The 14,690-nt window shown below is 41.7% G+C and overlaps 2 protein-coding genes across 6 annotated transcripts in view; one reads left to right on the top strand and one right to left on the bottom strand.

The window, feature by feature from the left end:
* On the top strand, positions 1 to 10,837 carry LOC126998462 (alkylglycerol monooxygenase-like). Of its 2 annotated transcripts, none has more exons than XM_050860172.1 (8): positions 1 to 103; positions 1,107 to 1,320; positions 1,893 to 2,017; positions 3,701 to 3,849; positions 4,026 to 4,295; positions 5,405 to 5,556; positions 6,312 to 6,563; positions 9,980 to 10,837. In XM_050860172.1, the coding sequence occupies exons 2-8, from the start codon at positions 1,207 to 1,209 to the stop codon at positions 10,250 to 10,252; spliced, it is 1,335 nt and encodes a 444-aa protein (XP_050716129.1). In that variant the 5' UTR covers positions 1 to 103; positions 1,107 to 1,206; the 3' UTR covers positions 10,253 to 10,837. The 2 variants fall into 2 exon arrangements, with proteins under 2 accessions (XP_050716129.1, XP_050716130.1); XM_050860173.1 differs by having other exon boundaries at positions 47 to 103; positions 1,128 to 1,320.
* Positions 10,838 to 12,200: 1,363 nt separating this feature from the next.
* LOC126998459 (microsomal triglyceride transfer protein large subunit-like) overlaps positions 12,201 to 14,690 on the bottom strand; it is a 43,721-nt gene continuing 41,231 nt past the window's right edge. For all 4 annotated transcript variants that reach the window (XM_050860164.1, XM_050860166.1, XM_050860165.1 and 1 more), the window contains 2 exons: positions 13,003 to 13,147; positions 12,201 to 12,498 (listed from right to left, as the gene is read on the bottom strand). In XM_050860164.1, coding sequence (XP_050716121.1) covers positions 12,331 to 12,498; positions 13,003 to 13,147 — 313 coding nt within the window. In that variant the 3' untranslated portion in view covers positions 12,201 to 12,330. The remainder of the gene's footprint in view (positions 12,499 to 13,002; positions 13,148 to 14,690) is intronic.

Genomic DNA, 14,690 nt, shown 5'->3' with positions numbered 1-14,690 from the left:
AAGCCGCCTGTCGCCGCCCGGCAAGGGGCGGGTGGCCGGCCGAAGCACAGCCTCACTCAGTCGGTCCTCGTGTCGCCGCTGCCAGCCAGCACACGGGTCGCAGGTAGAGATAGCACTCCTGTTCTCCGATTATACTGGACTTTTACAGGCGCCGGCGAAAGTTTGGTAAAAGTGCAAGTGACTACTTAATGAAACAAATGTGGGGTTATCACGGCGTCCACTACTACAACGTACAACTGAATCTTTAATCTGGTGCTGTGTAGCCCGTGCAGCGAGTCCCGCAGTGGTCAAGAGAACAGCGGCTTACGGCCGACCTGTTGCTTGCACGTACACTAGGACTGTGGTGAGACGCGCATCCTTTGCAGCGTGAAACATGAACACACGAGGAAAGGCTCGTCGGCAAGTCGACGGGTGAATTGGTTTGCATCAATGTGTTCTGGAAAATCACTGAAAAAATTTTTTTTTTCAATGTCAGTATTCTCTCTTATTAACAGTAAATAATTTGATCAGCTCTTTTTTAGACCTTTGCGAAGTAAAACCCACACTTTGTGCCCCTTTCTCCAGTGACACTGATCGCCCCCGTAACCATGGAATCATTCACTGCACAATATTTGGAGCCGCTGTTTATTATTGGAAGGGGAAAGCCAGTATCCCACACTGCTGTATTAATGGGTTGTGGTGGGGCTGGCAACTTGGCACACATGGTCAGGCTACTCCTACTGGGACCTTGTTTTATAGCTGCACTTGTCTATCATGGCTCTACAAGACCACTGCAGCACCTAAGCCTGTTTACCGTATGTTGGCCGTCAAGGTTGTTAGACCATCTCAACCATCTCTTTGATCTGTGGTGCATGAAGTAGGCCTATAAGACCACGAGCCTAGGGTCCATTATAGTGCTTTCTAAACTTTACTTTAGGCTCACGCTCCATGCCTGTTTTCTTAGTAATACTTTAGAAACGATAGTCAAGAAGAGGTGGAACACAATGGGAAATTTGTGTAGAATGTCAGTTGGATGAGTCACACTGTGTACGTCGAGAATGAGCCTACTTATTAAACATTGCAGGCTCGTGAAATAATATAGTTTTGCACATTCTTTTCCTTTATAGCCTTTCGTCTTCTGACAATAGTTGTGGTGCATTTGAAGAAGAAAAAGAGCGGCGGCAGGGGTCAGGACAGGTATTCGGTCTCCCCAGCAGCTAAGAAGCGATGCAAGGCACCATGGAGGCGGCGGTGCGTCGCCTGGGAACCCTCTTTTACCTGGTGGAGCCCAACGCCACCACCTTCCAGCACGCCGAAGAGGTGCCGAACTACATCAACGAGGTGTGTGTGTGTGTGTGTGTGTGTGTGTGTGTGTGTGTGTGTGTGTGTGTGTGTTTATTTGACTCTCAAGGAGACTTTCTTTTCCATATCACCGCCCTAAATCACTCAATCTTTTTCTTTAATTTATTTGCCATTATTAAAAGTCAGTTTTTTTATCAGAGTTTCTCAAAGTTAAACCGTTTGAGTTTGAGGTCACGTGTATTTGATGACTATGTCAACCCGTTTCCAAGATAGTTTGGCAAAAGATATTTTGGTAATGGACAAACAGAATGACAAACAGAAAGCGACGGAAACAATCAGTCCTCCTCACTATGCATAGGAAGGCGACAATAATGGCGGCCATCTTCAAAAGTGTGTGTATATATATATATATATATATATATATATATATATATATATATATATATATATATATATATATATATATATATATATATATATATATATATATATATTCCTAATTTCTTTCTTATAATAATATTTGTTTTTTCTCGTACACTACAACAAAATTTTCATCACGAGATTGCACCACGGTGTCAACGTCATCAATGCAACATTTTTATCCTTTTTAGGCTCTTCCAGTCTTCACCGTCTTCATGGTGCTAGAGGTAGTGATGCGATGGTTGCTGGGGGAGAGAGAAACCATCAGCGATGTCGTTTCGGGTTTGAGTTCTGGGATCCTGTTTGAGAGCGTCAGGTGAGACTAAGTTCATGGAACAGTGTGACAAATAACAATGGGTAAGATTTTCCAGGCGACACTACTGGCGGCCATCTTCAAAAGTGTGTGTGTATATATATATATATATATATATATATATATATATATATATATATATATATATATATATATATATATATATATATATATATATATATATATATATATCTCTTAGCCGTTTCGGTGAAACTTTTGCTATTGCGCTGGACATATCAAAAGCTTTTGATAGGGTCTGGCACAAATCTTTGCTTTCTAAACTACCCTCCTACGGTTTCTATCCTTCTCTCTGTACCTTTATCTCCAGTTTCCTTTCTGACCGTTCTATTTCTGCCGTGGTAGACGGTCACTGTTCTTCCCTAAATCTATTAACAGTGGTGTCCCACAGTTCTGTCCTATCTCCTCTTTTCTGTTGTTCATTGATGATCTTCTTTCCAAAACGAACTGTCCTATCCATTCCTACGCCGATGATTCCACTCTGCATTATTCAACTTCTTTTAATAGAAGACCCACCCTTCAGGAACTTAACGACTCAAGGCTGGAGGCTGCAGAACGCTTAGCCTCAGACCTTACTATTATTTCCGATTGGGGCAAGAAGAACCTGGTGTCCTTCAACGCCTCAAAAACACAGTTTCTCCACCTATCCACTCGACACAATCTTCCAAACAACTATTCCCTATTCTTTGACATCACCCAGCTATCACCTTCTTCAACACTAAACATCCTCGGTCTATCCTTAACTCAAAATCTCAAATGGACACTTCATCTCATCTCTTACTAAATCAGCTTCCTCGAGGCTGGGCGTTCTGTACCGTCTCCGCCAATTCTTCTCCCCTGCACAGTTGCTGTCCATTTACAGGGCCTTGTCCGCCCTCGTATGGAGTATGCAACTCATGTGTGGGGGCTCCCTCACACAGCTCTTCTGGACAGAGTGGAGGCAAAGGCTCTTCGTCTCATCAGCTCTCCTCCTCATACTGATAGTCTTCTACCTCTTAAATTCCGCCGCAATGTTGCCTCTCTTTCTATCTTCTATCGATATTTCCACGCTGACTGCTCTTCTGAACTTGCTAACTGCCCTCCCTCCTCCCGCGGCCTCGCTGCACACGACTTTCTACTCATGCTCATCCCTATACTGTCCAAACCCCTTATGCAAGAGTCAACCAGCATCTTCACTCTTTCATCCCTCACGCTGGTAAACTCTGGAACAATCTTCCTTCATCTGTATTTCCTCCTGCCTACGACTTGAACTCTTTCAAGAGGAGGGTATCAGGACACCTCTCCTCCCGAAACTGACTTATCTTTCGGCCACCTCTTTGGATTCTTTTTAGGAGCAGCGAGTAGCGGGCTTTTTTTTGGGCTTTTTTTTATTAATGTTTACTTTTTTGTGCCCTTGAGCTGTCTCCTTTGCTGTAAAAAAAAAAAAAAAAAAAAAAAAAAAAAAAAAGTCCCTCAGAGCTGGTGACAAGGATTGGAGAAATATTCGAAAGTGCTCTTTGTGACACGGAAAGCAGATGTAGTGCTGATAAGAGTCTTCTGGAAACTCTGCAATAAGGCTTTTCGGGAGTTATAAACTGGTGATAAGTGTTACAGTTCAGGTTCAAATAACAAACATATTTTTTAATGCAAAGTTTGGTAGTATCTGAAAAAGCCTTCTCCTTCGGTCAGAGTGCTGATGTCGGGAACAGTGCTGGTTGGGTACGAGTGGCTGTACCAGTACCGCATATTCGACTTGCCTTGGAACTCCCTCTACACATGGCTGATAACATTTGTCCTTGTCGACTTCTGGACCTACTGGATCCACCGGGCCAACCATGGTAATGTATGGTCTATTCTAACAGAATAAAGTAGTACAAGCATTCGAGCAAAATGATAAAGCACCACTTTGTTGTAGTAATAGCCGTTTTGTATTGCCAGGGTAACACAACTTATTAGATAAAAAGGCTAGGCAGTGCTATCGATGTACTTATTAACTTTTTTTTTTCTCCGACAGAGATAAACATAATTTGGGCGGTGCATCAGATCCATCACCTCAGCGAGAACTACAATTTGTCAACGGGGCTACGTTTGTCAATTTTTCAAAAAACTATCAACTTCAACTGCTATTATCCCATGGCACTGTTGGGCATCCCTTTCCCTTCGCTGCTAGCTCACAATAGTTTAAATCTTGTGTACCAATTTTGGTTACATACCACTGTCATCGGCAAACTTGGGCCTCTTGAGTATGTGATTGGCACACCTTCCTTCCACCGTGTTCATCATGGTAAGTATTGCCACGTGCCACAATCCAGTGTTCCATAACCATCTCCTGCAGATTCTTTACTTTCACGCAAGAAACAACTATGTACTGCATTACAGTGACATTACAATCGTATATTCGTCCTTCCAAGGCAACACGATCGCCTTCATAACCCAGCCGCCGTATGTTTGCTGCACATGGCGGCCACAACGACTTTCCTCGTTTTTAGCAAATTGTGTCATATATTGGTTCGATCACCTGTTGCAGTGACATCTAAAGTAATGGACGGCTTACTCTTTTGATTTTGCGGCGCCCTTGTCATTAAACCGCGAATTTTGGAAAATCAACCGCTTTGGTGAGAATCGCCATAATTCACTTATTTCGAGAGAGAGAGAGAGAGAGAGAGAGAGAGAGAGAGAGAGAGAGAGAGAGAGAGAGAGAGAGAGAGAGAGTGGATGGGGCGATGGCTTTACTTCACACCTAGGCTCTAATCCGAATTGGAGACAATGATGTGGCAGCATAGCGGAAAAGGACGTACCCGCTAAAGCCAACGCCAAAACGATCAGGGTAATCAGGTTTTACTATAAGTTCCTCTGGAAGTGGTGCAAAGTATTCAAAGGGCCAAGCCGTCTGATACATCCTTCCAGTGTGTGCGCCGAACGCCGTCTGTGTCTGGGTGTATGCACCCGTGCGTAAGTGCACGTGCATATCCGCGTTAGTGTGTGTGTGTGTGTGTGTGTGTGTTTTACGTTTTGGCCTATGGCGCCGACAGGTGGGGTGGGTGGAATGGTGGGGTTTGGTGGTCGACCCCAGCCCGTTATGGCGCAGGCAAGTGTTTATAGTGGTGCGGCTGGCGCCATCCACTTTGTTGTGTGTGTGTGTGTACTCCCACGCTCGCTCATGTTGAAGTTAACTCTAAGGTGAAACCAATGCTGATTTCACAAATAGACAGACAGATCAACACACACACACACACACACACACACTGTTTTCACACTTAGCTGAAAACAATATCTCACATAATTGGCAGGCTAATCATAGCTAATCATAACAAACAAGTTGATATTCTGACAATGTAGGCAGAAAGAATTTACATTATTCACACTCTGATTTAATCTTTCCCACGGCCTCAGGTGCCAACAATTGGTGTCTTGACAAGAACTACGCGAGCGTGCTGGCTGTGTGGGACTTTCTTTTTGGCACCTACGAGATGGAACGTGACGACACAGAGATCGTGTATGGCCTTACGCAGCAGCCGCAGACCCACAACGCCCTTTATCACCAGGTCCGATTCTTCTATAATAATGCTCAGCTTCTGATACACGTTCTTAATTCAGTAAAATCTGAGGAAACTGCTGAGCGGGTCGTGGCAGGCCGAGGTTATTAACGGCTTACACTATTGTCACTTCTCCATATTTTCACCCACGTGATGTCCCACCTCAGCTTTGCCGCCCTTGCCACGTTTTCAGTGGCTAATTAAAGCAATACAATTTACTGTCGTGTTTAGAGATATATTTTCTATGTTTTTTTACACATAATTATTATTTCATTTGCCCATCCAAGACCCATGATAAAAGCCGCATAAAGCGACAAAGCATTCATGGCATCGCCAGAAAATGAGATTGTCACATATATATAGGTATCTTATCAATATGGTTTACTGTTCCTTAAAAATTCAGAATATTTACAGTAAAATTGTATCACTATGTGTATTCTTTTTTGTTATCATATACAAGTGTCACAGGAGATGAATACACAATCATTTTTAAGATGTGGCACACGCTCACCGAAGATATTCTTTGCTTGCCACGCCCAGCCCGCCAGCTTCCTCTGGTAATACTAAAGTACTGAACATTTATACTTTCCACCTGAGATGATCTAGTTCGTAACATCCTACAAGTACCTTAATGATGCAAAAATAGCTTTTTATCTTATTTTAGCCATGGCAGATGATTTCCTCGATTTCCATGCCTCACTCCATGCTTCAGATGATCTGTTCCTTCCCCCTCCCCCCCAGTCACTCTGTGGGTTTGTCCACAGGTTTACTACTTCGGCGAGGTGTTCCGCAAGGCGCGCAGCATGTCCACTTGGAAGGACTCTCTAAAAGCAGTGTTCTATGGACCCGGCTGGACCCCAGGGTCTCCGCGCCTGGGGGACCCTGCCAAGTTTCCTGTCATAACAGCTCCCAGACCAAAGTATGACCCTAAAATTCCCCAATGGCAGCTGCTGTACGCCACTTCGCACATGGTTGTGACTCTCCTGATACAGCAAGTACTGCTCAATCGCTTCTCGGTAAGATACAGGGCCGGATTAAGCTCATAATGGGCCCTACGCCACCCATAATTTTGGGGACCATCATAATCAAAAGATGTGAAATATGATCTGTAGTTTTTTTTTTATTGAAACATGAGCATGATGACATGTACAAATATTTACAACAATTTTATTTTTCTTGATATATTATGAGAAAACTATTCAATGATGTTTCGAAATGCCACTGAGGAAGTGATATTTTCAATTCATGTCACAGCTAAAAAATTCGCTCATTCTTTAATTAAGCCATTTTGAATGGAATCAGTTTTTAATAAGACAATTTTGAAAATGACCATTAATTTCACACTGGCACTGGCGATGTGAGGAATAATTGCATAGCAGTTGCAACATTGGTCAAATCAAGATCGAGACAAAAGGACCTTTCTTTCAATCTTGGGTCAAATAAAACTCCACATCTGAACTCCTCCTCAAGTATTTTAACAGGATCTAGCTACAGCCGAAACTCAACTCTGCGCTCCACAAGGACATTAAGTGCTACGATCCGGTCAGTTGTTGACTTAATTAATGGGGGTGATCCCAGATTGCTCAGGTCTCTGAGTTTTTAGCATATGATATCGAATTCGCATCAGCAGTAGATGAGAGAGAACTTTGCCCGGCACACTGAGGAATGTAATACCACGGTAGTTGTTGCAGTCCTGTCAGTCCCCTTTCTCTTTCCGGATAGGGACAACCAACCCCCTTTTCCAGTCAGGAGGAATGACACCGGACTGCCACATGCCAATTAGCACTGCATGCAACCCATGGATCATGGTTTTACCTCCGACTTTCAGCATCACCGAGCTAATATTACAGATTCCAGCTGCCTCTCCACCCTTCAACTTCCTCACAACCTCTCTCACCTCTGTCAGCGAGGGTGGAGCTTCGTCTATTGGTGGATCAGCAGCCGCCATCTGCAAACCAGCCAAAGAGGGCTGTCCGCTTGGGGACTGCCAAGTACAGTACTGTCTCCAGATTTGCAATAAATAGGTCGACGTTGCGGGTCGCAAACGTTGAAATCGCAAACTTTGAACCATTATTCTTATGGGGAAAATTGAAAACCTTCAACATCTTGCGCTTGGCCACCCATCCGGGTGGCCAAGCGCATGTGTGCAGACGGCCCCGGCCGTGCACTGGGCCCGAGCAGCTGACGGGCGACTGATGATGGTGATGGTGGTGATGAGTGTCGGCGGCGTGGCCTTTGCATCGGCGCCGCCTGAACAGTGTTTTTGTCGGGGCCCATGTGTGTGTGGCTTTGTTTGTTGTTTGTGCCGATTCTTGTTTTCCACATGTTGCACGGGATCCCTTTCTTTTCTTTCCATCTCTTCTTTTTCAAAAAGAAGAGATGGAAGAGAGGAAAGGGGTCCCGCGCAACATGTGGAAAGTGAGAATTGGCAAATTGAGGAGCCTGGGCCCACAATGGGCACAGCCACACACACGCGTGCCCCAGTGAAATTGCCGTTTGGGTAGCGCCGATGCGGGGGCCACGCCGCCAACACTCATCATCACCATCGCCATCATCAGCCGCCCGTCAGCTGCTCGGGCCCAGCGCGCGGTCAGGCCTGCTCGCACACATGCGCCTGGCTGCCCGGATCCCACTCACCATGCTTCCTGCAGCCAATGGAAAGGCCAAGGGGGTGGGTAAGAGCGAGAATGGGAGTCAAGGACCACAACAAGGTGTGAAAAAACCCGGTTTTAGCAGCCTTTTCCTTTTGGGTCATATCGCAATTTCAGTTTTCAATAAAAATCGAATTTTTTGGGTCCCTATCGCAAACTCGGTGAATCTCAAGCTTGAAACTAGCAATCCTGGAGACAGTACTGTACAGCTGTCCAAAATACTCGGTCCAACGAGGCGGTACCCATCTGTATTTGATACTATCTGCCCATCAGCCGTTCATGTAGTGCTAGTGTGAGATGAGGATTTGAGTTAAGCTTCTTTCGAGCTCAGAAGGCAGGTCAAAGGTCATTTGCATTTAGACAATCCTCGAAGTCCTCAGTGAAACCTCTGAGATGCCTCTCCTTATCTCTCCTCGCAAGGGTGCTAGTCCTCCATGACAGAGCCAAACTGGCAGGACGACTTTCCTCTATATTCTTTGACTATAAATTCGAGCTTGGCACAGAACATCATACATCTCAGTAGGTGGTGTACACTGCAATAAGAGATATGAAGCCCAAAGTGTGCTTCAACCTCACCAGCAGCATAAACTCATCAGTCGAAGTAACCCCGACAACAGAGGACTGTAGTTAGCTAGAAATAGTTATAGCTACTCCTTTGAGATGGGCACCATTGTTCTGGTCTGACCAGTGGCAGGTAGAGCCCCCGCTATTGATCTCTTCATTGCCGGGTCTCCTCTTTTCAGAGAGCCTGGTGGAGTGCAAGTGGTCATAAGTCGCATATTTCGTAACTCCGATTACCTGCACAACATACAATATTCATGTATTATTATTTTTATAGAAATAAGGATATCTTATTAGTTTCCAGAGACATAGGGTATGAATATTCCGCACACAGGAAACCCATACATTGTACCCCACCTATAAGCAGAACCCCGAAGTAAAGGGGTAGAAATTTCTCATGGGTAAAAATTCGTTAAGGCAAATTTTGGCATTTGTTAAGTAAGGCAGTAAAAAATAACATTTGTTAAAACAAATTTTCGTTGCACAAACGTTGGTTAAGCGAGGTTTAATTGCACCATAATATGCATGTTCCTGTGCCGCACAGCACATATCTTAACTGCACAGCGCAATCATAAAGAACAATATTCCACAAGAAACATGCAATATAACACCATAACCTCAAAAGACAGCTTCCTTTGTCGGTATTCATTCTCTGTATAACTTGCATGCATGCTTCCAAGAGATGAATATCAAAACACTTCAACTTAATTGACTATGCTTTTGATAAATTTTCTTTCCCATGAATGGGGGCAGTGGATTGCAGGTTTTTTTAGTTACTGTATTTTTTGCCCTTGAATTGTCTCCTTCCATGCAAATAAAGAAGTAGGATATAGGTATTCTCCCTGATATATACAATTGATCAACTGTAATGATCATACCCGCTGTGGTCGTAGTCGTAAGTCATGTTATGTCGTAACTCATTGATACTCTATAGTGATACAGGACCTTAATTTTGGGGGGGCAAGGGGGGCTGTGATAATAATAGTAGTAGTAGTGGTAGAAGCAGTAGTAGAAGCAGCAGCAGCAGCAGCAGCAGCAGCAGTAGTAGTAATAGTAGTAGTAGTAGTAGTAGTAGTAGTAGTAGTAGCAGTAGCAGTAGTAGTAGTTGTAGTAATAACAATAATAATAATAATAATAATAATAATAATAATAATAATAATAATAATAATAATAATAATGATAATGATAATAATAATAATAATGCAACTTTTCATCACCAGGGTGCCTCATGGGTGAGCTTGTTGATGTTTGGCGGTTTCATCTTTTATTCGCTCGGTGTGGTGACGGCCATGCTGGACGGGTCGTGGTGGGCTGGGCCAGCGGAGGTTGTTCGCTGCACTGTCTACATATTCAACGCTCGCTCCTCACTTGCCACGCACATCTCAGCATTAGACACTGTTCTTATCCTATGTTATACCTTTAGTGCAATAATCTGGACTTGTCACAGCTTAGTTCACAGATATTCTCTTCTCAAGACAGATAAGCTACATTGAATAGCATGGAAATAGTGAGTGTCATTAATCAGGTAGCTGGTTTCTGGGAAACACTGACGAAAAATTCTTATTTGTTCTCAGTTTTTATCAGCACTTGTAATTTCGAAGACAGGCTTCCTTCTGTTTATAAACACTCCGGTGATCTTTTTTTTTTAATATATGAATATATGAATGTTTGTTAATATATTAATATATAAATAACACACAAACTCCCTCTTTGGCGGTGGGTGAGTGGTTAGCGTGCGGGGCCCGCATTCATCACGCCATGGATAATGTCGATTTGAATCCCCACGCTACCACCTGGGATTTTTCAGTCACCGCCGAGTGGCCTAAGACTACCCACATACTGTCCTGAAAACCATCCATCAACCCAGACTCTAGAAGAAACCGTCCAAGTGAATAAAAAATGAGTTCCGGGCCAAGCCAAGCATAACTGGCGCCACTATAAAAAATTGCCTGCGCCATGACAGGCTTGGGCCGACCACCAGGCCCCTGAAGAAAGTCTATCGGCCCTATAGGCAGATGTAAAAATAATTTCTCCGTTGTCATTTTCCACCGTGAAAACTTGAATACAATTGTTCATAATTTCTGTGTGTTCCTTTGCCTCCTAATCACTTTCCTTTCGGTTCTCATTTTTCTGATACCTTCTTTGTTTCAATTTCCCACTGATATATTGATAGAAAAGTTTAGGTTCTTCTTTACACGTTTCTATCACATTTCTCGCAAAGTTCTTTTCTTCCTCTCCTCTGAATTGTATGTACTAGTCATGTTTTGCTGGTCTTTGGTTCTCCTTTGTTCTGTTGTTTCTCTTACTCAACCATTTGCCCTATGTAGTAAATTTCTTATACTCAGCTATTTTGAACCTAAATTGACACAGTAATTATCCTTGGTATATATTCTGGTCATCTATTGCACATAGTTTCAACTTTTTGTATATTTTTAGGAAACACTCCCATCTTTCATGCACATTACTTGTTTCATCAAATATACTCCAGTATCATTTCTCATATTTCCTTAAACCCCCAAAATTAGCTTTCTTGTAGCCTAGTCAAATTTTTTTCGTAAAGTTCATCTCTCGGTTCATCACTTCTTTCTAACATGTAGGCTATACAAAAATGAGGGTTAAGTTAAATAGTGCATAAACAGTGACTCCCACTTATTTGGCTTCAACTCCTCACTGATCGGCAATCCTGACTCGAAGGATGGAGATACTGCTTTTGATAGCCTAGCCTGATCCACTCTCCTTTCCTGCTTACATTACAGTTACAAACTTACACTAAAAATGTAATCCAGAAAAAAGAAGTCATAACCAAACATGAAAGTGGCATTCTTGTCATGATTGTTTGCTTACACAATACACAGTGTTTGTCTTATCTCAGCCCCTAGTCCACTCACACTTCCCCCTCAGTAGCTTGTGGAGCTCACAATGTAAGCACAGCTCAGGCTGCAGTTGCTACTTAACCAGGCTGTAGGCCTACAGTCTGTTATACAAGCATAAACCCCTGTCACACCTACCCGAAATAAGGTCGGCCAACGCGCCAAGACGAGTCACCTCGATCACTCTTCATGGTCAGAAACCAAAATCACCAGCATGCCACAGAGTCTTGACGTGGTTTGGCCGTGTGAGGTGCTAAAGCGTGGCTAAAGCGAGCCAGGATGCAGTATGCGCATCCTTGGATATGGTACGGGGCACGCAAGGATGCAACATACGCATCTTCGTGTTGAAGGGGTTAAGGGCACTTTTATATCTTTTCAATACAAACTGTATGATACTTGAGCTAACTTTTTAGGAAGGAACTATTTACTGGGCATGCATTCATATCTTTAATACTTCACTAACTTACCTGAATCCAAGTCAGACAATTTGTTTTTCAAGTGCATTTACATTCAGAAATAAATACTACCTAAAAATACTATGATATGCTAATAGGAATAATATAAAAATCTGTAAGAAGTCACTCACATGTTAGAATAACAAAAATATCACAATACATGTCATCATATATTATTTAACAAAAATAATTACAATATGTAACCAACTTTCTTTTATAAATGGTCTCTTTCTAAAAGAGTTCACGTCATTTGTTAAACATTTTATTACAAAGTTCAGTATTTTTCTTATTCATGACATAAGTCTTGCCTGGTACTGGAGACAACCTTTTCTTGTACTTCTTGAGCATGTAGTTTGTACCAGGAATCCGTTCCAACTTCCTTACGTTGTTTACCATCTCTGTATTTGGCTGGACCTGATGGAATAGTACAATTCAATATACATATAACTTATTTATCAAGCATAATTTCAAAATGAAGAATAGCATGCAGGAGAACATATCAGTTCAGGATTTGGCCTGCGCCAACAGTGCCTACCGAAAGGGTTGGTGTCCTCCTTCAAAGAAACCTCAATTTACTCATAGTCTGATGTAAAATAAAAGTCATACTGCATGAAATATTTCCAGCAGGAGATAAAATTACTACATTAAAGTTAAGCTTGGTGGACAATGATTATGATACAAATTAAAAGAAAGCATCCCCATTTGCAAATAAGCACTACACCCCCACATGGTTGATGAGTATTGTTAAAAGTCTTAAACATGAATCATTCCTGATGTTCTGCTTAAACAACAGCGGCCACAGTATAAAAGGAAGCTGGCCCCAACTGCCCCTACTTCATGCAAACCAAGGATCTCTAGCATATTTGGCTGGCACCTACACCACCTACACATACTAAGAAAAAGAAAACAAAAACTTACCATTTTTAAACACATCATGATATCCTCATAGAACTCTAAGTCAGATATGAAGTTCAGTTGAGCTTGTGCTCCAGTGTTGAACTCAATCAATGCCTGTATAAATGAGTTATCAACTCTTGCTACTCCCTGGATGACCATTGCAGCCCTGAAGAAGAAATAAAACAAAATCATGATAATTTATGGTGTAAAACTAGAAATGTTCTCTTATTGTTTAGAAAAGTTGACCTTCCATCTTTGACAGAAGGCAAATCTCCTATCACATGTAACACTCGACCCTGGCTACAAACAATAACACCCATTACTCACACAAAATACAATCAACAGGGTCAGCTGCAAGAAACTGAGTTACAGCTGAAAATAGGTGAGTAGGAACTAAAATTCCATTGGTCCATAGTTTCTTGAAATAGAGATTTTTAAAGTATCACATAATTCACTTCCTTAACCCCCATTAATTGGGAAAAAACTTATTTTACGAAATGTACATGCTAATGCAATTGTAAGGCATATTTCAGTTTTATCTGCTCAGCATTTAAAATCACTTTGAAGTTGTTTTTCCATATGAAAAAAGATATGGCCATCAGTGTCAACATGAGAATTCTACAAGATTAGAGTGGGTACCCTTGAAAGAATGGAGTATGACTGACTGAGAAATAGGTAACTAATAACATGACTCCATATATAAACATACACTGTCATTTTCAAACTGTCAGCATTCATTTTATAAAACACTGCCTATATTTTATCTTGGCTTACTCTTTTATTATGGCCTTGCTCATCACAACACCAACCACATGTGACACAATCAATCAATCATATTTTCTTGGAGACCCTCCCTGAGTAGAAAACACTGATTTATATTTTAATGTATGAGTCATAAATTTTCAAAGAACAGTTTACTGATTGATATTTGTACATAAAATTGCTATTTTTTTTAAACAAAATGCAATAATGATATGTGACAATAAAAGACAGTGGTGTGTATGCAATTCCTGCAGGGAATATATGAGCTGTTGTGTTGTTGGATTGACACTGACAAGGTATATGCACAATACTATAGTTTCCAATTCTCACACGTGGGGTATAGACTCCCTTCAGGACGTTGTTGCAATAGGTGCGATAGAATGAATGTCACATGAAGTGTAGTTATTAAATCATTATGGCATTCTTTTGTTGGTCTTCAAGTTAGAGGATTTTCTACCTATATATTTGATTGAGGAAGAAAATCAAGCTCCTGGGAATGTAGCATCTATTTAAACGTTGACCCCCTAAACTTAATCATAAAAATGCATTCTCTATTTTTATTTGATTTTACATATAAGGAAATTTTTACTATTCCATAAGGCTGGAGTCTTCTTTTAGTAAGTGAACAATTAATATAACTTTTCTAAGCCATATCTAGGCTGAAAACGAAAATACTTCAGTTTTTTACTATTCAGAGCACTTGGAAAATGTATTTCCATAAAAACTAAGAGAAATCCGGATCTGAAATCAAGACACTCATACAGGTGGTGTGCAATACAGGCTGAAGACTAGAAGCTGATATTCACACTTTGATTTTTCATCCAGATCAAGTTGCAAGGCCTCAGAAGTACAGTTACAAAAGTCTAGTATACATGGAACAAATGATGAAATGGCTCAGTGGAATGTGATGGAATTAAATAAAGAACAAAAGAGGATAAATATTATTC

The sequence above is a fragment of the Eriocheir sinensis genome, chromosome 14 (assembly GCF_024679095.1).
Source record: "Eriocheir sinensis breed Jianghai 21 chromosome 14, ASM2467909v1, whole genome shotgun sequence".
Classification (NCBI taxonomy): Eukaryota; Metazoa; Arthropoda; class Malacostraca; order Decapoda; family Varunidae; genus Eriocheir; species Eriocheir sinensis.
This window is presented reverse-complemented; position numbering and strand designations above follow the sequence as displayed.